Source organism: Vipera berus (genome assembly GCF_964194415.1).
Source record: "Vipera berus genome assembly, chromosome: 1".
Taxonomy (NCBI): Eukaryota; Metazoa; Chordata; class Lepidosauria; order Squamata; family Viperidae; genus Vipera; species Vipera berus.
The window spans coordinates 11,775,511-11,798,713 of record NC_138202.1 but is presented as its reverse complement, the minus strand read 5'-3'; the positions used below and the strand labels follow the sequence as shown (position 1 = coordinate 11,798,713).

General features: G+C 44.0%; 1 protein-coding gene across 1 annotated transcript in view; it reads right to left on the bottom strand.

Moving 5' to 3' along the window:
* The window catches only part of NCAN (neurocan), a gene marked incomplete at both ends in the record, with an annotated part of 83,769 nt that extends 71,155 nt beyond the window's left edge, over window positions 1-12,614 (bottom strand). Inside the window, one exon of the mRNA XM_081319106.1 lies at window positions 12,569-12,614. Coding sequence (XP_081175232.1) covers window positions 12,569-12,614 — 46 coding nt within the window. The remainder of the gene's footprint in view (window positions 1-12,568) is intronic.
* Between the last annotated feature and the right edge of the window lie 10,589 nt (window positions 12,615-23,203).

Sequence of the window (23,203 nt, the reverse complement as noted above, 5' to 3'; positions counted from 1 at the left end):
GATGAAAAACCTGTTTTCCTCTCCCCAGACTGGGCTAGGCTGAAATCAATCATCCCTGTGCAGAGGCAGATATTTTCTCGTCCTTCTGATTGATTTTTCTCTGCAGCCAACTGGACCCAATTATAGCAAATGGGAAGGAAAGAGGAAGGTAGGGGAAGCTGCTACTCTCGGGGACTTAACGGATGGGTTTTGCTGTCTCAGCGATCCCATTGAGTGCAATGAGTAACGATAATTCTAGCCAAGGAGCTACTTTCAAAGTCCAGCTTCACTCCCCCTAGAAATCAAGCTAAACGAACGTGATCAAGAATAAGGAGTACCGTAATCACTTGTTTTTCTAGAGAAATTCTAGCTAGAAAAATAGTGTGGAGCAGTGGTTACAGCAAGGGCTTGCCCCTCCCCCCAGCTAAATTCCGAAAGTTCCCTGAAAGTGATCTCTGGCCAGGGTGAACGGTCTTTTCCCTTTGCTGAGCAGACTCCTGGGGCAAAGACTGTTTTAGCCCCGCCCAACACTGTTTGGGGCTCCATCCACCATATGGCCCTCCAAGAGATTGTGATCCTCCATTAGGGTTACTAGGTATCTGGCAAAAGGAACATAAAATATAAAATAATAGGTTTGGAAGGGACGTTGGAGGTCTTTTGTCGAAACCCCCTACTCAAGCAGGAGATCCGATAGTGCCGTACTGGACAAATGGCTGCCCAGTCTCTTCTTGAAAACCTCCAGTTGATGGAGCACCCACAACTTCTAGAGGCAAATCATTCCACTGATTAATTGTTCTCACTGTCAAGAAACTTCTCCTTAATTCTTGGTTGGATCTTTCTTTAATGATCTTCTACTTGTTACTTCTCCTCCAGGCCTCAGATCAGTGGTGGGATTCAGCCAGTTCGCACCACTTTGGCAGAACCGGTAGCTAATTTATGGTTGCCCAGGCCCAGAATGAAGACTTCCGGAAGCGGCATCCACACAGAGAACCGGTTGTTCACATATTTGAATCCCACCACTGCCTCAGATGCTTTCGAGAATAGGTCAGCCCGCCTTTTCTCTGTGACAGCCATTCAAATACCCCTTTTTGTTTTAATCTCCTCTGTCTAACAGGCATAGCCTTGCAATCAAATATTGTCCATTTTTTGAGTGTCTTATCTATTTATTTAGTCATTTATAATTATCTGCTTCTTTCTTCCTTTCCCGTGTCCATCTACAGACTCGACAGACTCGATTTATGTTATTCAGCTGATTTTCTGATTCCAGTAATTGGTTTCAATCCAGCCCTTACAAATCTATAATCACTGCAATCTGTAGATCACATGACATGTCATACGATTCTTTGGTGAAATTTGAAAAGCATTTTGTTGTCAATCCTATATTGCCGCTAGCGTAGGTTTTTGAAGATAAAGATTTGTTGGGAAAATATGATGATGATGATAACCTTTATTGTCATTTTTTTTTTCCTGTGGGCACAATGGCACGCATTAAAAATAAATTTTAGTTGCTTGCTCTCAAAGTGTACACATATATAACACACATTTAAAAACATATTATATACAACCTATGTATAGACCTACACCCTTACATATAAGTAACATATAAATATTAATCGCTGTCCATCTTTTTTTAAAAAAATTCCATTTATATCCCGCCCTTCTCCGAAGACTCAGGGCGGCTTTCAAGCTTAGCAGTAGCCTTCATTCTATGTATATGCCTGCTTATTAGGGCTTTCACACACACACCCCAAGCGGCATTATTACAAAGTCAGCTTATTGCCTCCAACAATCTGGGTCCTCATTTTACCTACCTGGGAAGGATGGAAGGCTGAGTCAACCTTGAGCCTGGTGGGACGCGAACCTGCACTAATTGCAGGCAGCTGGTGTTACTTAAGGAGGCATTAGCCCACTGCTCAACCAAGGCTCACAGGGCCACATCTAATTTTAGGTTTAAAGTTCACAAGGTTAATGCTGTATAGAATGAAACTATGGCTGAATCTGGATGTTCTGCTACGGATACCACGAAGCCCCCTCCACCCAGAAGGTAACAAGGAAAACAGGTCGTGAAGAGGATGCGTAGTGCCCCAGATAGTCTTACGGACCCTGCTCAAGCAATGCTTCTGTGCTATGTCTTGGAAGGGAGGGAGGGAACTGCCAATGATCTTTTCAGCCGTCCTCACCACTCTCTGCACTGCCTTCCTGTACAGCGATTGGAAAACCAGTCTTTTTGATGCTGGAAAAAGTAATTTCTTATATAGTGTGATGGAATATAGTTGGGATTTCATGGAATGAGGGGCTGCATTCCAGAGGACAAAGAGACAGTGAAGTCTGCAGGATTGTCTGGGACACTACACATTCTCTTCACAACCTGTTTTCCTTGTCACCTTCTGGGAGGAGGCCTAAGCATACTTTTTTGCAGTTTTTCACTGTTCAAACAGTTAGTATGTCTTCTTTTCTCCATGTCTCTCTTTGCCTGCTCAGATATCTGGTAATCATAACCTTCATCAACAAAAATTAGTGTTCCGCAATGGATGGAATCATAAACTAAGCAAGTTGGTTGGGTTTGCCCAACATGCTAAGCCTCCAACACACACGCATTCACACACTTCTAACCAGGTTTAAAAACAATCTTTGCATCTGTGAAGGTCTCTGCAAGTGTTACGAGATGGTGGCCTCTAAGCCAAACCTGCTTTGCAGTGGTGCTGTGAGAATGAAGCAAGAAGAGAATATGCATGGAACCAACTTCCAGATGAGGTAGTGGATCAATTATTACTAACTGAGTTTAAACATGCTTGGGATAAACACATGTCCATCATCTGCCAAAAATGAAATATTTTTTTAAAAAAATCTCAAAGGGCAGACTTCTGCTGTTGCTTTTCTATATTTCTATGTCATCTTGAGCATCTTGAAATGAAGCATTAGCCACAAGACAGAGGGACCCAGTTGCAAATGAAGTGTTTTTTCAGCACTGTGCAGTGCTTTGGTATCTGTCCAGAAGAGATGCTTCAAAAAAAGGTAAGAGTGTGAACACAGCGCCTGTTGGTTGAGTTTAGAAAAAAGACACAGCTGCTTTCATGAGTTGCTTTACTGTTGCTTTAATGACTGTCAAGAGTCGGTGGAAGTTGGCAGAATTTAATATATTATATTCTTTCCTGTTTACAACAATGTGAAATCACAGCTGCCAGTTCTTTAGCTGGTATTGGTCTTAAAAACACTGATTTCTTCCCTAAAACCTGGCATGTTGCAATGTATTGGCATTGCATAAGAGAAGATTCAAGCAGTGCAGCCATTTGTGATTGACTGATGGAAATATCGTCAATGTGTAGATTTTTTCAAGTGCCATCTAAAATTCTGGGGTACGGTACCATTGTGCCAATAACCACTGTGACCTCCATCTCTGGGTTATTGCATAATCTTTCAGTTTTGATTTTCAGATCTTAATACTTTGTAATCTTAACCAATTCTTCGTCTTCAATCGCCTGGTATTGCCACATCAATTATTCACTTTTTTTTTTCCTGTTCAACCACAGCTCAGTCGGGTGTATTATGGACCAAGACTTTATCAGTTTGTAGTTGGAAATGCCACAATATTTTGCTTTGCTCATTTGCAACTACTTTTTCAATTCTATGTTCTCACCAGTTTTTCATTACCAACACATGATAATTTTTACAGATGTTCCAGTGAATCATTTTGCCAACCGTGATATGTTGTTTATAATCAGCTTGTGCAATCTTCTTGCGTAAGCTGAGTATCTGATCTATTGTTCCTTCTGCTGCTTTGCGCAATCTGCACTTTGAATCATTTGGTGATTTTTCAGTTCTGGCGTTAATTTGTTGTTGTTGTTAGCTGCGAAGTTGTGTCCGACCCATTGCGACCCTGTGGACAATGTTCCTCCAGGCCTTCCTGTCCTCTACCATCTTCTGGAGTCCGTTTAAGCTCATGCCTACTGCTTCAGAGACTCCATCCAGCCACTTCATTCTCTGTCATCCCCTTCTTCTCTTGCCCTCAATCTTTCTCAGCATTAGGCTCTGCTCCAGTGAGTCCTTCCTTCTCATTAGGTGGCCAAAGTATTTGAGTTTTAGCTTCAGGATCTGGCCTTCTAAAGAGCAGTCAGGGTTGATCTCCTCTAGGACTGACTGGTTTGATCGCCTTGCAGTCCAAGGGACTCGCCGGAGTCTTCTCCAGCATCATAGTTTGCCTTAATTAGGTAAAAGGTAAAGGTAAAGGTTCCCCTGCACATGCGTGCTAGTCGTTTCCAACTCTAGGGGCTGGTGCTCATCTCCGTTTCAAAGCCGAAGAGCCAGCGCTTGTCCGAGGACGTCTCCGTGGTCATGTGGCCGGCATGACTAGACGCCAAAGGCGCACGGAACGCTGTTACCTTCCCACCGTAGTGGTCCCTATTTTTCTACTTGCATTTTTACGTGCTTTCGAACTGCTAGGTTGGCAGAAGCTGGGACGAGTAACAGGCGCTCACTCTGTTACGCAGTGCTCGGGATTCGACCCGCCAAACTGCCGACCTTCCGATCGACAAGCTCAGCATCCTAACCCACTGAGCCACCGCGTCCCTTGCCTTAATTATACTAGTTCAAATAGCTTGCTCTTGCACAGCCAAAATCAAGCCTTCAGTTTCTTTCTTTCTTTTTTTTTAAAGTTCCAGTTGTAAGACATTGCCAGGTTTTATCTTTATCCACTTTCCCCTTGATCTTTGGTAGAAATTAGCCCTGTACTGCAATCCTTCAAGCAGGCTGCTCTAACCTATTACCCTCCTTCAGACTCTAGTTTGGTAAACTTCTGCCAGCTTCTCTGCAGCATCTCTTTTTACATCAAGGATGAGGGTGAAGAAGTGAAGGCCATATACTTTTGCTCCTTTTAACTCCAGGCTTTAAGATGAGAGAGGAACTAGCCAGGAGCATCCATGGGAGACGAGTTGTCCGAAAGTCATGGTAGCAACCATGATTGTGTGATTAAAGCCATGCCCCTTTTGAATGTACGTCCCATTTAATTTAATCTTAATTTAAGTAAGTTAATTTTAATTTTAATATAATTAAATTTTTAACCTTAATTTGAGTTTAAATTAATTTAAGTTTAATTTAAGTTTAATGTGTTAATTTTAATTTATGAAGCTTTTTATGACTTGGTGCTGGGTTACCTATAGAGCCACATCTCCTTACTAAAGTTGCTCCAACCACTGCATTTGTGTCAGGAGAAGCATCTGGTTGTCCCCCATTTTCAGGAATCAGGAAGACTGAAAACCAGAAGCATTGTTTTAATTAATTCATTAATTAATTCCTTCGATGTGTATTCTGCCCATCTTGCTATTATGTGACTCTGGGTGGCTTACAACGTGATAAAAAACAGTATGGTTTTCAGTGATGGGGATAGCCTATTGGAATTACCTTCTGTTAGAAGTATGTCTATGGAGATTTTCAGTCATCCAGGCCATTGTTGTCTCAAGGATGCTTTTTCCAAAGACAGCGGTCCAATTGCCTTCTGAAAAAGCACCTTTGGGACTTTCTGTTGGAGGTTCTTTGGTCTCCAACAGTCTCTGTGTTCTGGATAATGTTGAAGACAGCTTTCGTAAAGGACTCAGGGGGAATCCAGTGGCATGTACTGTTGGATGTTATAATTGCATTGTGTTTTTATGCTCTTATTGATATTGTGTGAGCCCCCTGATAATCCCTGAAATTGTAGCAGGCTGTCAATCTGGTTAATAAATAAAATTTATTTATTACCTTAGGGCAGGGGTAGGAAACCTTGGCCTTTTTGTGACATGTGGACTTCAACTCCCAGAATTCCTGAGCCAGCCATGCTGAGGGGAAAGGGAGAGGTTTCCAAGCTGAGCCATGCTGGCTCAGGAATTCTGGGAGTTGAAGTCCACGAGTCATAATAGAGCCAAGATTGCCTATACCTGCCTTAGGGTTTCCTGCCTGAGCAGGGGGTTGGACTAGATGACCTCCAAGGTCCCTTCCATCATCATCATCATCATCATCATCATCATCGTTGTTGTTGTTGTTGTTAATCAAACAATTGTCCAGTCTCGACTTTCAGGATGCCCTCCCCCAATGAGGATGACCCATATGATCCCCCCAAGGAAGGAATTGACACTATTTATGCAATGCAGCTGGATTGCACCTAACCTTCTGAGATGTGTCGTGACATTTTCTTTGCTCTGCTGAGTAGGAAGACCGGACAGGAAACATGACAGATAAGCTAATTCTACTCCATTGTAAGGCTACTTTTAACAAAATCTTGCAAAGTCTGAAAGTACAAACCTCCCGCTGACTCCTTTACAGCCTTTGAACTGCCCCTTTGCATCCCTTCTAAGCTTTCTCTCCACACATTATGCAGCTGCGGGCTATGCCTTCTCTTATCTGACTGTTCCCTAGGCAGCGTTTCCCCCCCCCCTTGAATCTCAAGGTCTTCCTCATAGATCATTGCTAGTTGTCATGAGGCTGTCTTTATCTTGTCGCCAACGCTTGAGGGAGAGAGAAAAGCTTAAATTATCCCTAGCTGTACAATAATAAAGTTGTCTTTTTTTTCCCCAACACTCTCCAATGACAGTCTCCAGAGAATAAAATCTGCTTGGCTTTGTCATCCATTTACCCTGAGGGAAGTCACCGGTTGCTTTCAAATGCAACCAGTCTGGAATAGGAGGACACAACTACAGGGAATTCTCAACTTGCAACCACATCTGAGCCCAAAATCCCTATTGCTCAGCAAGACAGTTGTAGAGTGATCTTTGCCTCATTTTAGGACCTTTCTTGCCACAGAATCACTGCAGCTGTTTAAGTCAGTAACACGGTTGTTAAGTGAATCTGGCTTCCCCCTTGACTTTGCTTGTCAGAAGGTCACAAAAGGGGATCCCAGGGACACTGCAATTATCATAAATACAAGGCAGTGGCCAAGCGTTCAGAATTTGATCACGGGACGGTGGAGAGGCTACAAGGGTCATAAATGTGGAAAATGGTCATAAGTCACTTTTTCCAGTGCCATTGTAACTTTGAATGATCAGTAATGATCATAAGTCCAGGACTATCTGTACTTACGGGCGCACTTCAATATACGCATGTAGTGCTTCTACTAGATGAGCTGTACTGCTTGCCAGTTGGCTTCAGGTTGCAATTGATGGACATCTTTAAAGCCATCCATGGCTTAGGATCTCATTATTCACAGGAACATGTCTCTCTAAGTGTCTTCAGTTGCCTCTCTTTGTCTCATAAGATCCAGTAGGGTCAGCATGCTCTACTCAGTGAAGAAATGTCACTCTTATGGATCCTGGAGGAATGCCTTTCTGTTACTACTCCTGTCTTCTGAAACAAAAGCAAAGCACCCCACCCACATGTGTAGAGCAGGGGTCTTCAAACTTGGCAACTTTAAGACTTGTGGACTTCAACTCCCAGAATTCCTCAGCCAGCCCGGGCTGGCTGAGGAATTCTGGGAGTTGAAGTCCACAAGTCTTAAAGTTGCCAAGTTTGAAGACCCCTGGTGTAGAGAATAAACCAGTTACTTGATTGCTCAGTGCTTATTTCACAGCAATCTTCTCAGACTGAGAAAGACTAGATAAGGCCCATTAGCATTCAAGGAGGTTGGATCCTGCCCTCTTGTGTCTATGTAATGATTCCAGACTGATACCCTGCTTGATGCCTCCTCCCGACTGGGACAGTCTCTCTCCCACAATCCTGTCTCGAGGTCCTTGTTGCCCTAGCTTTATTGGCATTCATGAAGGCCATAAGGATCTGACTTATTCAGCCAGCCTTTGGCTAGCAATTTTCCTGAATTCACCAGTTTGTTCTGCTATTTTATTTTTATTTTTTCTATTTGCTGGATAGTGGTTTGTTATTTCTGATCTCTTATTGTTTTCATTTTAACTTTTCCTGAATGATATTTTGAGTTAAATCTCTTTCTCTCAGCCCAAGAGCTAGCATGGAGTTTTATGAAGGTGCCGAACAAAGAGTGAGGAGATCTAGGGTCTAGTTTCCCACTCCAGCCTCTATAGCTCATTGGTTGAATTTGGGACAGCCCCTCCCTCTCAGCCCAAGACCCAATCAGATGGAGCGGGAAAGGGGCTGGACTAGACATGGGAAACCCAGGTTCTAATCCCCTTTCAGCCTTGAAGCTCATTGGCTGAATTTGGGCCAGCCCCTCCCTTTAAGCTCAAGACCAATCAGGTTGAGTGGGGAAGGGGCTGGACTAGACATGGGAAACCCAGGTTCTAGTCCTTTTCAGCCTCTAAAGCTCATTGGTTGAATTTGGGCCAGCCCCTCCCTCTAAGCTCAAGAGTCAATCAGGTGGAGTGGGGAAGGGGCTAGACTAGATATGGGAAATCCAGGTTCTAGTCCCCTTTCAGGCTCAAAGCTCATTGGCTGAATTTGGGTCAGCCCCTCCCTCTGAGCCCAAGAACCAATCAGGTGGAATGAGGAAGGGGCTGGACTAGACATGGGAAACCCAGGTTCCAGTCCCCCTTCAGCCTCAGAAATTCACTGGCTGAATTTGTTTCAGCCCCTCCCTCTCAGCCCAAGAGCCAATTAGATGGAGTGGGGAAAGGGATGGATTAGGAGTGGGGGGGGGAACTTAGTTTCTTTTTTAAAAAAAACCCCTTCTATGCCATAGAATCTTCCTACGAATCTTTGGGCCAATCTATCCTTCTCAGCTTTAGACTGGGAAATCGAAAAGCAACCCAGAAGAGGACAGGGGTTAACCACTCCTGGAAATTTAATTGAAATTAAAGTAATTCAATTTAGGTACCAACTTCAGGCAGTGTTTAAATCGAATAAATTAAATTAAATTAAATTAAAATGTTGTCAAGACAACTGCATTGCACCTGTTGACACACAGTCACTAGGAATCAAGACTGCCTCAGAAGACGACAACAAGAAACAGTAGTCGTAAAACAAACAAACAAACACAAAATGAGCCTTGGTGGAGCAGTGGGCTAATGCCTCCTTAAGTAACACCAGCTGCCTGCAATTAGTGCAGGTTCGCGTCCCACCAGGCTCAAGGTTGACTCAGCCTTCCATCCTTCCGAGGTAGGTAAAATGAGGACCCAGATTGTTGGGGGCAATTAAGCTGACTTTGTAATAATGCCGCTTGGGGTGTGTGTGTGAAAGCCCTAATAAGCAGGCATATACATAGAATGAAGGCTACTGCTAAGCTTGTAAGCCGCCCTGAGTCTTCGGAGAAGGGCAGGATATAAATGGAATTTTAAAAAAAATGCGGAAACTGGTTATAACCAGGAACAGAGGCCCGTGAGGCAGTGAGGACCCATCTAGTTACAGTATTTGCAAAAGGAAAGACGGCATGTGTGTGTAAACACTTCAGCCATTTAGAAAAAACCCAAAGGCAAAAAGAAAACCCACCTTCTGAACATTTTGGGGGGGGGGAAGAAAATCACATTCCTCTCTACGTGTGTGATTTATTTATTTATTTATTATTGGGACTTATATGCCGCCCTATCTCCCGAAGGACTCAGGGCGGCTAACAACAATAACATATAATAAATACAGAAGTTAAGATAAAATTAAATTTAAAGGCCTCTGTACAAATTAAAATTAAAATTAAAATAAATTAAAAATTAGAGTTAAAAATTAAAAACATAATTAAAATCCCTGTCAGTCCAGGTCAGCCAGGTGGAAAAGGAGTGTTTTGAGGCCGCGGCGAAAGGACTGGAGATCTTGGGCCATCCGAAGCTCAGGGGGGAGCTGGTTCCACAGGGCTGGCGCTCCCACAGATACGACACCCCCACTTTGGATTTTTCACTGAAAGGTTCGCTGTAGAACTGTGAATAGCGCATCCTTTTCTTTTGAAGAAACATAGCCAAGGAGACTTACAGAGTGGCATGATCTGCTTGCAGATATGGTTATTAAGGAACATAAAATGCAAAAAGGTCTATTTGGTTGGTAGGTATATTCATTCCTTTAGTTATTAACTTGATACATGGCCTCTTCCGCTTTTACCGTGCAATCGGGGCTACATTCAGTAAAATGTTGATTAAATTTTACTATTCAAAAGCAAGGAACGCGTAGAATTCAAAAAGGAAGTTAGGCTACCTTATACAATTAAAGGCTGCTATTGAAACTTCATACAGGATTTTTTTTAAAAAAGCAGGGGGACAAGAAGAGTTTTTATTGTCTATTTAAAGCTGAGCAAGGAGGGGAGGAAACAGCTGAACTATTCTTGCTAGACCCCTTCAACCCAGCTGCCTAGTAAATTACATGTAGTCCTTGACTTACAACCATTCATTTGGTGACCATTCAAAGTTATGACGGCACTGAAAAAAGTGGGGTATGACCAGTCCTTGCACTTATGACCGCCGGAGCATCCCCACAGTCATGTGATCAATATTCAGCTGTTTGGCAACCAGCCTGTATTAATGACAATTCCAACAATTCATAGGATCACCATTTGCGACTTTCCTACCCAGCTTCCAACAAGCCAAGTCAATGGAGGAAGCTGAAATTGCTTAACAACCATGTGACTCACTTAACAGTAGTAGAGATTTGCTTAACTACCATGGCAAAAAAGTTGTAAAATGGTGTGTGACTCGCTTAACAACCAAGAACTACCAGTAATGAAACATCTGCAAGAAAACACCCAAGCTCAGAGAGCACCAAGGACTTCATAGTTCAACCATGAGCTACGGAGATTCTCTTTTATTGGAATATGTTTCTCCATGTTTGAGCTGATCAATTGGATTGTTAGTAATTTGAATAAATGGTGTTTCATAAATTTAGACACCCAGACATAAACAGCTTTATAGCTTTAAACCAGCACCTTAAACTATCTAGAAACCATTTGGCAACCAGTGCAGAATTTGAACATGTGACCAGCCTCATTTGCCCAAGCAACTATCCCTATGGCCTCTGTTGTGATTCAGGGTCAGCCTGTGGGTTCGGCAGTTGGGTCGGACGACTCAGAGGAGGAGGAGGGGGGTGTTGAAGAGCTTGCTGATGATGGTTTTGAGGCTCCGCAGAGCCCTCAGCCAGGCCCCTCCCACCTGGTCACAACGGAGACCCAGCTGTGAGCCTGACAGCGTGGATGAAGATGACCCACAGCTGGCCCTGTTCAAGGACGCCCGACGCAGGAGGCAGTCAATCAGGAGTAAACAGAGGAAGGCAATGGGGCACCTCGGAAGGAGGCAGAGAGAGGCCACGCCCTGAACTGTATTTAAGGGGAATGTGTGGGAGGGCTGGTTTGCTGAAGGCAACCGCTTGGATAATTCCTGTTTCATAGCTCCTGTTTCATGGTTGGTGTCTTGTCTTGCTCTGTTTTATGTTAATAAATTTGGCAGGCTTTATTCCAGCCTCTTGCCGTTTGTAAAGGGGTTGTCCCTGCTTTTGCTGCAGGGCCGGTAGCAGGCTGGTACAGAACAGCCTCATCTCAGCCATCAAATATGGAAAAAAGAGGGTTCAGTCCCACTCACGAAAGCTATTTGTTTGTGTTTCTACTCTACTTTGTAGAGCAGCATTCCAATATTTGAGGAGCTGCCCCAAAGAAGAGGAGGTCAACCTATTCTCCAAAGCACCTGAAGGCAGGACAAGAAGCAATGGATGGGAGCTAAATCAAAGAGAGAAGCAACCTGAAATTGAGGAGAAATTAGTTAGAACAGTTAGAACAATTAACCAGTGGAACGACTTGCCTTCAGAAGTTGTGGGTGCTCCATCACTGGAGGCTTTCAAGAACAGTTTGGAGTGGTATAGGGTGTCCTGCTTGAGCAGGACGTTGTTGGACTAGAAGACCTCCAAGGTCCCTTCCAATTCTGTTATTCTTCTATGGCGATGTTATCCATTCAGTCATATCCAACTCTTGGCAATTCTTATTGAATAGAATAGAGCTGGAAGGGGCCTTGGAGCTCTTCAGCCCCCTGCTGAAGCAGGAGAACCTATACCATCTCAGACAGGTGAATATCCAATCTCCTCTTAAAAATCTCCAATAATGGAGTGCCCACAATTTCCGGGGGTAAGCTGTTCCACTGGTTGATTGTTGTCACTGTCAAGATGTTTTTTCCTTAATTCCTGGTTGCTTCTCTCCTTGATCAGTTTCCAACCATTGTTTCTCGCCCTTCCCTCTGGTGCTTTGGTGAACAACCTGACCCCCTCTGCCTTGTGGCAGCCCCTCAGATACTGGAACACTGCTAACATGTCTCCCCTATTTCTTCTTTTCTTTAGACTGGCCAAACCCAAGTCCCGCAGCCGTTCTTTGTATGTTTTAGTCTCCAGGCCTTGGATCATCTTAGTTGCTCTTCTCTGAATTTTTTCTCCAAACTCTCAACATCTTTTTTGTGATACGGTGACCAAAATTGGCTGTACTTCTATGGGCCAAGTCTCTCCACATCTTCCGATCTTGCACAATACTTCTTTGATGAAGGCCTTAGACAAGATATTCAGATGCTGTGTCTACAAAGATGAGAATCATACAAGCCATGGTCTTCACTGGGACCCCAGGTGGAAGGACATATTGGGAGTCTAAAGAAGCAGGACAGGAAAAGTATTGATCCATTTGAACTTTGGTGTTGGGGAACACTCCTGAGAATATGGTGGGTAGCCAAGAAAACAAACCGATGGATCAAGAAATCAACTCAAGAGTTCTCACTTGAGACATAAATGGCCAGGCTTAAATGATCCCGTTCTAGATTCATTACGCAAAGACCCAATTCTCTGGAGCAGACTCTATTGCTGGGAAAGGTGGAAAGAAAGAGAAGAGGAGGATGACCAGCAAAGTTCAGGAGGATGAACTGAATTACAGCAGTGATAGGAGGACCTTGGGAAGACTTGAAGAAAGAGGTTGAGACCTGAAAAAGTGGATCTTGATGGAAGACCTGAAGAAGCAGAACCTCCTGGAAGAAGATGGTCCTCCTGGAGTAACTCTAATGGCTTAGGTCCGGGATACTTACAGGACTGTCTGCTGCCAGGAACGACTTCCCTCCTGTTCTGTACCAGCCTGCTACCGGCCTTGCAGAAAGGCAACCCCTGTACAAACGGCAGAGGCTGGAGAGCGTCTGAGGCTGGAAGGCGTCTGCCAAGTTTAATTCACAAGCAAAACAACAGAACAAGAAACAAAACACCGGAACTGTGATCCTCAAACGGAGCGGTTGCTTTCAGCAACCAGCCCTTCCCCAAACACTCCCTTTATTAGAGTTCAGGGCGTGGCCTCCCTGTGCCTCCTTCCGAGGAGTCCCACAGCCTTTCTCTGCTTGTTCCTGCTTGACTGCCTCCTGCGTCGAGCGTCCTTGAACAGGGCCAGCTGTGGGTCATCATCATCCGCACTGTCGGGCTCGCGCAGCTGAGAAGAGGGCCCTGGCTGGGGGCTCTGCGAAGCCTCCAAGCCATCATCAGCAAGTTCGTCTTCAACACCCTCCTCCTCCCCCTCGTCTGAGTCATCCGAGACATCCGAGCCGGCTGCCGGACCCACAGGCTGGCCCTGAATCACAACACCTCCGCCCTGTGCGCTCACACAGAGAGGGTCTCCTCAGGGTGCCGTCGCCTAGACAGTGTCGGCTGGCGACCCCCCAGGGGGAGGGCCTTCTCTGTTGGGGCGCCTGCCCTTTGGAATCAGCTCCCCCGAGAACTTCGGATGGCCCCAGATCTCCGGTCCTTTCGTCGCGACCTAAAGACCTATCTTTTCCAACTGGCCGACCTGGACTGAGGATGGGGTTTTTTAATATTGTTTTATTTTTTATTGTTTTTAGTAATTAATTATGGGGCTTTGTAATTTAATTCTTTTTTAATATTTGTATTACTGTTTTTTTAATAGCTGTTTTATTGTTGTGAGCCGCCCTGAGTCCTTCGGGAGATAGGGCGGCATATAAGTCCCATACCCCTTCATGGATTACTGCCTTGTCGTGGCGAAGGGGCTTGCGTAATTCAATGAAGCTATGAGCTATGCCGTGCAGGGCCACCCAAGACGGACAGGTCATAGCCGAGAGTTCTGACAAAACGTGATCCACTGGAGAAGGAAATGGCAACCCACTCCAGTATCTTTGCCATGAAAACCCTATGGACAGTACCAAAAGGCAAAACGATATGACGCTGGAAGATGAGCCCCTCAGGTCGGAAGGCGTCCAATATGCTACTGGGGAAGAGCAGAGGGCTAGTACTAGTAGCGCCAGAAAGAATGAAGTGACTGGGCCAAAGCCGAAAGGACGCTCAGCTGTGGATGTGTCTGGTGGTGAAAGGAAAGTCCGATGCTGTAAAGATTTTTTCTCCATAGGAACCTGGAATGTAAGATCCATGAATCAAGGAAAGCTGGACGTGGTCAAACAAGAGATGACAAGACTGAACATCGACATCTTAGGTATCAGCGAACTAAAATGGACAGGAATGGGTGAATTTAATTCAGATGACCACCAGGTATACTACTACGGGCAATACTGGGATACAATCCTCAAAATGACAGAATGATCTCAGTTCGAATCCAAGGCAAACCATTCAATATCACAGTAGTCCAAGTCTATGCCCCAACCACCAGTGCTGAAGAGGATGAAATTGACCGGTTCTATGAAGCCCTACAGCACCTTATAGAACTAACACCAAAAAATGATGTCCTTATCATCATGGGGGATTGGAATGCTAAAGTAGGAAGCCAAAAGATAACCGGAATAACAGGCAAGTTTGGCCTTGGAGTACAAAATGAAGCAGGGCACAGGCTGATAGAATTTTGTCAAGAGAATACGATGGTCATAGCAAACACTCTTTTCCAACAACCCAAGAGACGGCTCTACACATGGACATCACCAGACGGTCATCACAGAAATCAGATTGACTATATGCTCTGCAGCCAAAGATGGAGAAGCTCTATACAGTCAGTAAAAACAAGACCAGGAGCTGACTGTGGCTCAGACCATGAGCTTCTCCTTGCAAAGTTTAAGCTTAAACTGAAGAAAGTAGGGAAAAGCACTAGGCCACTCAGGTATGAATTAAATCATATCCCTGTTGAATATACAGTAGAGGTGACAAATAGATTTAAGGAATTAGATCTGATAGACAGAGTGCCTGAAGAACTATGGACAGAGGTTCGCGACATTGTACAACAGGTAGCAACCAAAACCATCCCAAAGAAAAAGAAATGCAAGAAAGCAAAATGGCTGTCTGAGGAAGCTTTGCAAATAGCAAAGGAAAGGAGGGAAGCGAAAGGCAAGGGAGAAAAACATAGATATGCCCAATTGAATGCAGAATTCCAGAGAATAGCTAGAAGAGATAAGAATGCCTTCTTAAATGAACAGTGCAAAGAAATACCTACGGATTACCTACGGCAACACCTGCGACCGGCGTCAACGTCCCTCCGTCCAGTGCGCTCCCACAGAGAGGGCCTCCTCAGGGTGCCGCCGATCAAAGAATGCCGATTGGTGACCCCCAGGGGGAGAGCGTTCTCTGTGGGCGCGCCAGACCTGTGGAACAGCTTACCGGTTGAGCTCCAGACGGCCCCCGACCTTCGCTCCTTCCGGCGCGATCTTAAAACATTCTTTTTCGAACAAGCTGGCCTGGTCTGACGGGATGGGGTTGGGTTTTTAAAATTAGTTTTTAACTTAATATGTATTGATTTTATGGGCATGATGTTTAATTGGTTTTTAATGGTTTTTTAATTTTTGTATCTGATTTTTATTGTGTATTGCCCTGTTCACCGCCCTGAGTCCTTCGGGAGAAGGGCGGTATAGAAATCAAATTATTAAATTAAATTAAATTAAATTAAATTAAATTAAATTAAATTAAATAGAAGAAAACAATAGAATAGGGAGGACCAGAGATCTTTTCAAGAAAATTGGAGAGATGAAGGGAACGTTTAATGCAAAAATGGGCATGATAAAGGACCAAAATGGCAGGGACCTAACAGAGGCAGAAGAGATTAAGAAGAGGTGGCAAAATTACATAGAAGAACTATACAAGAATGAGCTTAATGTCCCTGATAATCACAATGAGGTGGTCACTGACCTCGAGCCAGACATCCTAGAATGTGAAGTGAAGTGGGCCTTAGAAAAGCTGAGCAACAACAAAGCTAGTGGAGGTGACAGTATTCCAGCTGAGCTATTCAAAATCTTAAAAGACAGTGCAGTAAAAGTGCTACACTCAATTTGCCAGCAAATTTGGAAAACTCAACAGTGGCCACAGGATTGGAAAAGATCAGTTTACATTCCAATTCCAAAGAAAGGCAGTGCCAAAGAATGTTCAAACTATCGCACCATTGCACTCATTTCTCATGCTAGTAAAGTCATGCTTAAAATCCTACAAGCTAGACTTCAGCAGTATGTGGATCGAGAAGTACCAGAAGTACAGGCAGGATTTCGAAGAGGCCGAGGAACTAGAGATCAAATTGCCAACATACGCTGGATCATGGAGAAAGCTAGGGAGTTCCAGAAAAACATCTACTTCTGCTTCATTGACTATGCTAAAGCCTTTGATTGTGTGGATCATAACAAACTGTGGCAAGTTCTTAAAGAGATGGGAGTACCAGACCATCTTATTTGTCTCTTGAGAAACCTATATGCGGGTCAAGAAGCAACAGTGAGAACTGGACACGGAACCACTGATTGGTTCAAAATTGGGAAAGGAGTCCGGCAAGGCTGTATACTGTCGCCCTGCCTATTTAACTTATATGCAGAGCACATCATGAGAAAGGCAGGGCTAGATGAATCAAAAGTTGGAATTAAGATTGCCGGAAGAAATATCAACAACCTAAGATACGCAGATGATACCACTCTAATGGCAGAAAGTGAAGAAGAACTAAAGAGCCTCTTGTTGCGGGTGAAGAAGGAGAGTGCAAAACTTGGGTTGAAACTTAACATTAAGAAAACCAAGATCATGGCATCTGGCCCTCTCAATTCCTGGCAAATAGATGGGGAAGAAATGGAGGTAGTGACAGATTTTATTTTCCTGGGCTCCAAGATCACTGCAGATGGGGACTGTAGCCAAGAAATTAAAAGACGCTTGCTCCTTGGGAGGAAAGCCATGGCAAATCTAGACAGCACACTAAAAAGCAGAGACATCACCCTGTCAACAAAAGTGCGTATAGTCAAGGCTATGGTCTTCCCAGTTGCAATGTATGGCAGTGAAAGTTGGACCATAAGAAAGGCTGAGCGCCAAAGAATTGAGGCCTTTGAACTATGGTGCTGGAGAAGACTCCTGCGAGTCCCTTGGACTGCAAGGCGATCAAACCGGTCAGTCCTAGAGGAGATCAATCCTGAGTGCTCTTTAGAAGGCCAGATCCTGAAGCTAAAACTCAAATACTTTGGCCACCTAATGAGAAGGAAGGACTCACTGGAGAAAAGCCTAATGCTGGGAAAGATCGAGGGCAATAGAAGAAGGGGACGACAGAGAATGAGGTGGCTGGATGGAGTCACTGAAGCAGTAGGCGTGAGCTTAAATGGACTCCAGAAGATGGTAGAGGACAGAAAGGCCTGGAGGAATGTTGTCCATAGGGTCGCGATGGGTCGGACACGACTTCGCAGCTAACAACAACAACAATAAGTCCCATAAATAAATAAATAAATAAATAAATAAATAAATAAATAAATAAATAAATAAATAAATAAATAAACTCTTCCTTTATGGTGGTCAAGAGTCTCTACACTAATGCAATGGCACATAAACAATTTAGGAATCTATTTGGTTACAGGTAGTCCTCGACTTAATGACCACAACTGAGTCCAAAATTTCTGTTGCTAAGGATGACATTTCTTAACTGAACTCTGCCCCGTTTTACGACCTTTCTTGCCGCATTTTTTTAAAGTGAATCTCTGCAGTTGTTAAGTCGGTAACACAGCTGTAAAATGAATCCGGCATCCTCGTTGACTTTGCTTGTCAGAAGGTCGCAAAAGGGGATCACGTGACCCCCCTGGGATACTGCAATGGTCATAAATAGGAGTCAATTGCCAAGCGTCTGAATTTTGACCCCGTGGCCGTGGGGGGACGCTGCAATGGTCGTAAGTGTGAAAAACGGTCACGAGTAACCTTTTTACAGTGCTGTTGTTAACTTGGAATGGTCACTAAATGGGCTGTTGTAAATCGAGGACTACCTTTGTTTAGAGGAAGCTGGAGTCTATGGGATTTTCCCGGAGCATGAAAACATGGAGGTTTCTTCCTTCTACCGGAAATCACATTTTCTCATGGAATATGACAGCCACGGTTGACAGTGGGGCAGGTGGACAAAACTACCTCATTTCTCTTTTCTCCTGCTCCCCATCTCTTTCCTCCCCACTTCCCCACCCAGAAGGTTTCTGATAGAGGTTTGGATGTCTCATCCTGGAGATTTAATAATAATAATAATCATAATCATAAACTTGGAAGGGACCTTGGAGGTCATCCAGTCCAACCCCCTGCTCAGGCAGGAAACCTGTTTATTTTTTTTTAGCATCCAGTGTTGGGAGCATACAACACCACAGTTTTCAACCCTGCACTGGTTGCCAGTTGGTTTCTGGATAGTTTAAGGTGATGGTTTAAACCTATAAATAATAACAATAACAACAATAACAATGATAATAATGTTGGATGGGATCTTGGAGGTCATCTAGTAGTCCAACCCCCTGCTTAGGCAGGAAACCCTATACCATTTCAGACAAATGGCTGTCCAGTCTCTTCTTAAAAACTTCCAGTGTTGGAGCATTCACCACTTCTGGAGGCAGGTTGTTCCACTGGTTATTTGTTCTCAGTCAGGAAGTTTCTCCTTAGTTCCAGGTTGCTTCTCTCCTTGATTAGTTTCCATCTGTTGCTTCTAGTCATGCCTTCAAGCGCTCTGGAGAATAGCTTGACTCCCTCTTCTTTGGGGCAGCCCCTGAGATACTGGAAGGCTGCTATCACATCACCACTCATCTTTCTCTTCATTAAACTAGACATTTCCTGTCTGACCAGGGGGTTGGACTAGATGACCTCCAAGGTCCCTTCCAACTTTATTATTATTATTATTATTATTATTATTATTATTATTATTATTATTATTATTATTATTATTATTATTATTATTATTATTATTATTATTATTATTATTATTATTATTATCTTCTTCGGCAGGGAGAGACCTTTGGACTCAGACCAGGATCTACAAAGGATCTACAAAGAGGTCACATTTTGCTAATTTATCCCATTAATATAATATTTCTGTTTCTAAGAAAAAGGCAGGTGAAAGTGTGCGTTTGTGTGCATGTGTGTCTGTGTGTGTGTGTGTGTGTGTGTGTGTGTACTCAGCACAGAATTTTGCAATTGGGAACCTATTATCTGGACCCCGAGAGTGGTTTGTCGAGTGTTGAATGAGCGCAAGGAAAGGAAGTCCAGCTGACATTAGTGGCGAGTATTTTGAAGCTGTGTTTCTTTTCTTTTACCTTCATTCTTTATTTATGCTTTCTTACAGTTACCGTTAATAATTAATTGCCTGTGCATTATTTGCAGCTTGGAATTCAGTACCCGTGTAGGGCTTGTTTCCTCTCGGTGGTGTCAGAAAAAGGAGAGGCCTTTCGCCACGTGTAAGGGGGCAGTTCTTGGCCCATGGAGATGAAAAGGAGATGCTGGTTACGGAAGAAGTCAAGGGTAACCTGTAGCTCTTCCCATGGCTGAATCAGGCCACCGGGGAGCAGGGACAGGGTTGAGGGCAACCTGTACAAAGGGATGACAGCAAAAAAGGGGGTGGTAGTGGTCAAGCAAGGGACGCGGTGGCTCAGTGGGTTAGGACGCTGAGCTTGTCGATCAGAAGGTCGGCAGTTTGGCAGGTCGAATCCCGAGTGCCGCGTAACAGAGTGAGCCCCTGTTACTCGTCCCAGCTTCTGCCAACCTAGCAGTTCGAAAGCACGTAAAAATGCAAGTAGAAAAATAGGGACCACTACGGTGGGAAGGTAACAGCGTTCCGTGCGCCTTTGGCGTCTAGTCATGCCGGCCACATGACCACGGAGACGTCCTCGGACAAGCGCTGGCTCTTCGGCTCTGAAACGGAGATGAGCACCGGCCCCTAGAGTTGGAAACGACTAGCACGCATGTGCGGGGGAACCTTTACCTTTACCTAGTGGTCAAGCTATTCTCCAAAGCACCCGAAGGCAGGGCAAGGAGCAACGGATGGAAACTAATCAAAGAGAAAACCAACCTAGAACTAAGGAGAAATTTCCTGACAGTGAGAGCAATGAATCAGTGGCATGGCTTGCCTCCAGAAGCTGTCAGATTTGAAAACTGGAGGTTTTTCAGAAGAGATTTGGACAGCCATTTGTCTGAAACGGTACAAGGGTTTCCTCCTTGAGGCAGAGGGTTGGACTAGAAGACCTCCAAGGTCCCATCCAACTCTGTTATTCTGAGAATATTCTTCTTAAATTCAGTTCAAGATGAGCTCTGAAGCAATTGGACTTAGAAGAAACTGGATAGAATACTGACAGTTTCGCATTTTGGTGTTGGAAAGACTCTTGAGGATACAATGGATAACCAAGAAAACAAATAGAACATAGGCTACTGAATGGGAAACAACTCTTATGTATATGATTGACTTGCGAGGCCGCTGTGTTGTGCAATTAGCTCACATGGTGTAATAAGATGGTGGGTTTGTTGTCACTGTGAGTTGTTGGGGGGAGGACAATCTCACTGTACACATGTTGTACTTTGATAATAATAAAGGTTCAGGTTCAAGGTACAAATGGCCAGGCTCAAATTATCGTGCTTTGGGCACATTATTCAAAGACCTACTTTCCTGGAGAGCCCATAATGCTGGGAAGGGAAGAGAAGAAGAACACAACCAGTAACAAAGATGATTAGGGGACTGGAGGCTAAAACATATAAGGAACAGCTGCTGGAATCGGGTATGTCTAGTTTAATGAAGAGAAGGACGAGGAGGGACATGATAGCAGTGTTCCAATATCTCAGGGGCTGCCCCAAAGAAGAGGGAGTCAAGCTATTCTCCAAAGCACCTGAAAGCAGGACAGGAAGCAACAGATGGAAATTAATCAAGGAGAGAAGCAACCTAGAACTAAGGAGAAACTTCCTGACAGTGAGAACAATTAACCAGTGGAACAACCTGCCTCCAGAAGCTGTGAATGCTCCAACAATGGAAGTTTTTAAGAAGAGACTGGACAGCCATTGGTATAGGGTTTCCTGCATGAGCAGGGGGTTGGACTAGATGACCTCCAAGGTACCTTCCAACTTTACTATTATGATTATGATTATGAGTAAATGGGTGGACTTAACAGCAACGGATGCTGGAAGGAGCAGCTTTAAGACAGATCACAACGTGTAGAAAACTCTCCATGTGGTTGCTAAAAATTGGCCACCACTTGATAGCATACGATCAAAAATTAAGCAATGCTTAATTCCTTCAGTTTGTTGCAACCTCTTCTTCTTTGTGTACCTTGATAACACACCTTATACAAAGGTGCACACATACACTTCAGAGCACTTTTGACATGGTTGATCTCCTTGACATCTGTGCATATTTTGTACGCATTCGCAAACCTTAGTCAAAATGTTTCACTGTGGCAACAATAGTCCCACTTGAGTGTTGAAGGATCTGAAGGATAATGAGACATTCACGCAGTTGTTTTTGCCACGGTTGTTAAGTGAATCACTGCAGTTGTTAAGTGAATCATGTGCTCATGAAGCAAATCTGGCTTCCCCCATTGGCTTTACTTGTGAGAAGCCAGCTTGGAAGGAAGCAAATAGTGACAGGATGCTGCAACCGTCGTAAATACAAGCCAGTTGTCAAGTGTCCTGAATTCTGATCACATGACCATGGGGGATGCTGTGACAGTCATAAGCACAGGACTAGTTGTAATTGGCTGTTGGAGTGCTGTTGTAACTTAGGTCACTAAACGAATGGTTGTAAGTCAGAGACTACCTCCATTTGATAAGTTCTTTTGACTAGACCAGTATTTCTCTAACTTGTCAAGTTTAAGACGGGTGGACTTCACTTCCCAGAATTCCCTAGTCGGCATCCACCCATCTTAAACTTGACAAGGTTGTGAAACACTGGAGTAGACTGAGAAATACTTGTTCAAAAACAGACCAAAGGAAAGATCCATCAATGTAGAAAAATAAATAAATGACAGACAGCCCAGCACACAGCTTCAAACAACATCCAAACAGATTTTTTTTAGGAACCCAGAAGCACCTGGGAAGATCAGAAAGTCAACAAAATTCCCCCACAATATTTCATCATTGGGGTTGAGCATCACAGGCCGAGGAATGAATTCTGTCTAGATAAATCAAGCTACTCACATACTTATCATTTTGTATTATCCTTTTCACTTACCCAGAGCTGAGAGACAGAGGAAGTAGCCAAGCAGGAACCAGCAGCCAATATCTTGCACTAGATGGACCATCCTTAATCTGGAGGAATAAAGAGAGGGGGGAATATGAATCTCCAGTGGCCTGAACTGTTCTCTTTGTACATATTTTTCCTCCCCTAAATACCTCTCTTTCTTTCCATCTCTTTTTCTACTCTGCATTGTATTTTCTTCCTTCTTTCCGGCATTGCACATCTCTTTCTTTTTTCCTTCTTTAACTTCAAAATGTTCTTTTACTCCCTCCCTCCATTGCCCTATTCGCTCTTCCCTTCTTTCTTTCTCCTTTTCATTCCCCTCTCCTGTTCTTCCTTTCCTTTCCTTTCCTTTCCTTTCCTTTCCTTTCCTTTCCTTTCCTTTCCTTTCCTTTCCTTTCCTTTCCTTTCCTTTCCTTTCCTCTCCCTCCCTCTCCTCCTCCCTCCCTCCCTTGCTTCCCTCCCTCCCTCCCTCCCCTCCTTCTCCTTTGCCCTGCTCATTACTTTCTTCCATGTTCCTCCTCATATTCCTCCTTTATTTTCTCCAGCCCCCACCCCTTGCCCAACCACCTCCTTATCCTTCCCAGCCACAGATGCCCAGGCTGGGTGCTTCCTGTTGCAATCCCATTTCTCCTTGGAAGGAGCCATGGATGCAAATGGACTTCTTAGAACAAGTCAACCCATTCCCCAAACTGTCCTAAAGGACTGAGGGGCCTGGGCGTAATTCTTGCCTCTAGCTTTCAGCAGCATTTCTTCCACTCTGGAGAGAAAAAAAATATGAATAATAATTTATTTATTTATTTATTTATTTAGTTACATTTATATACCGCCCTTTCCCTGAGGACTCAGGGCGGTTTACAGGGAATTAAAAAATCCAACATACAAAAGTTAAAACCAAATTAAAAAATATTAAATTGACCCTGTACACAATTAAAACCCCAATTAAAAATTTCTCCTCAGCCTGGGCCCGAGAGCTCAAAGAGCCAGGTCTTCAGGCCCCGGCGGAATGATCGGAGG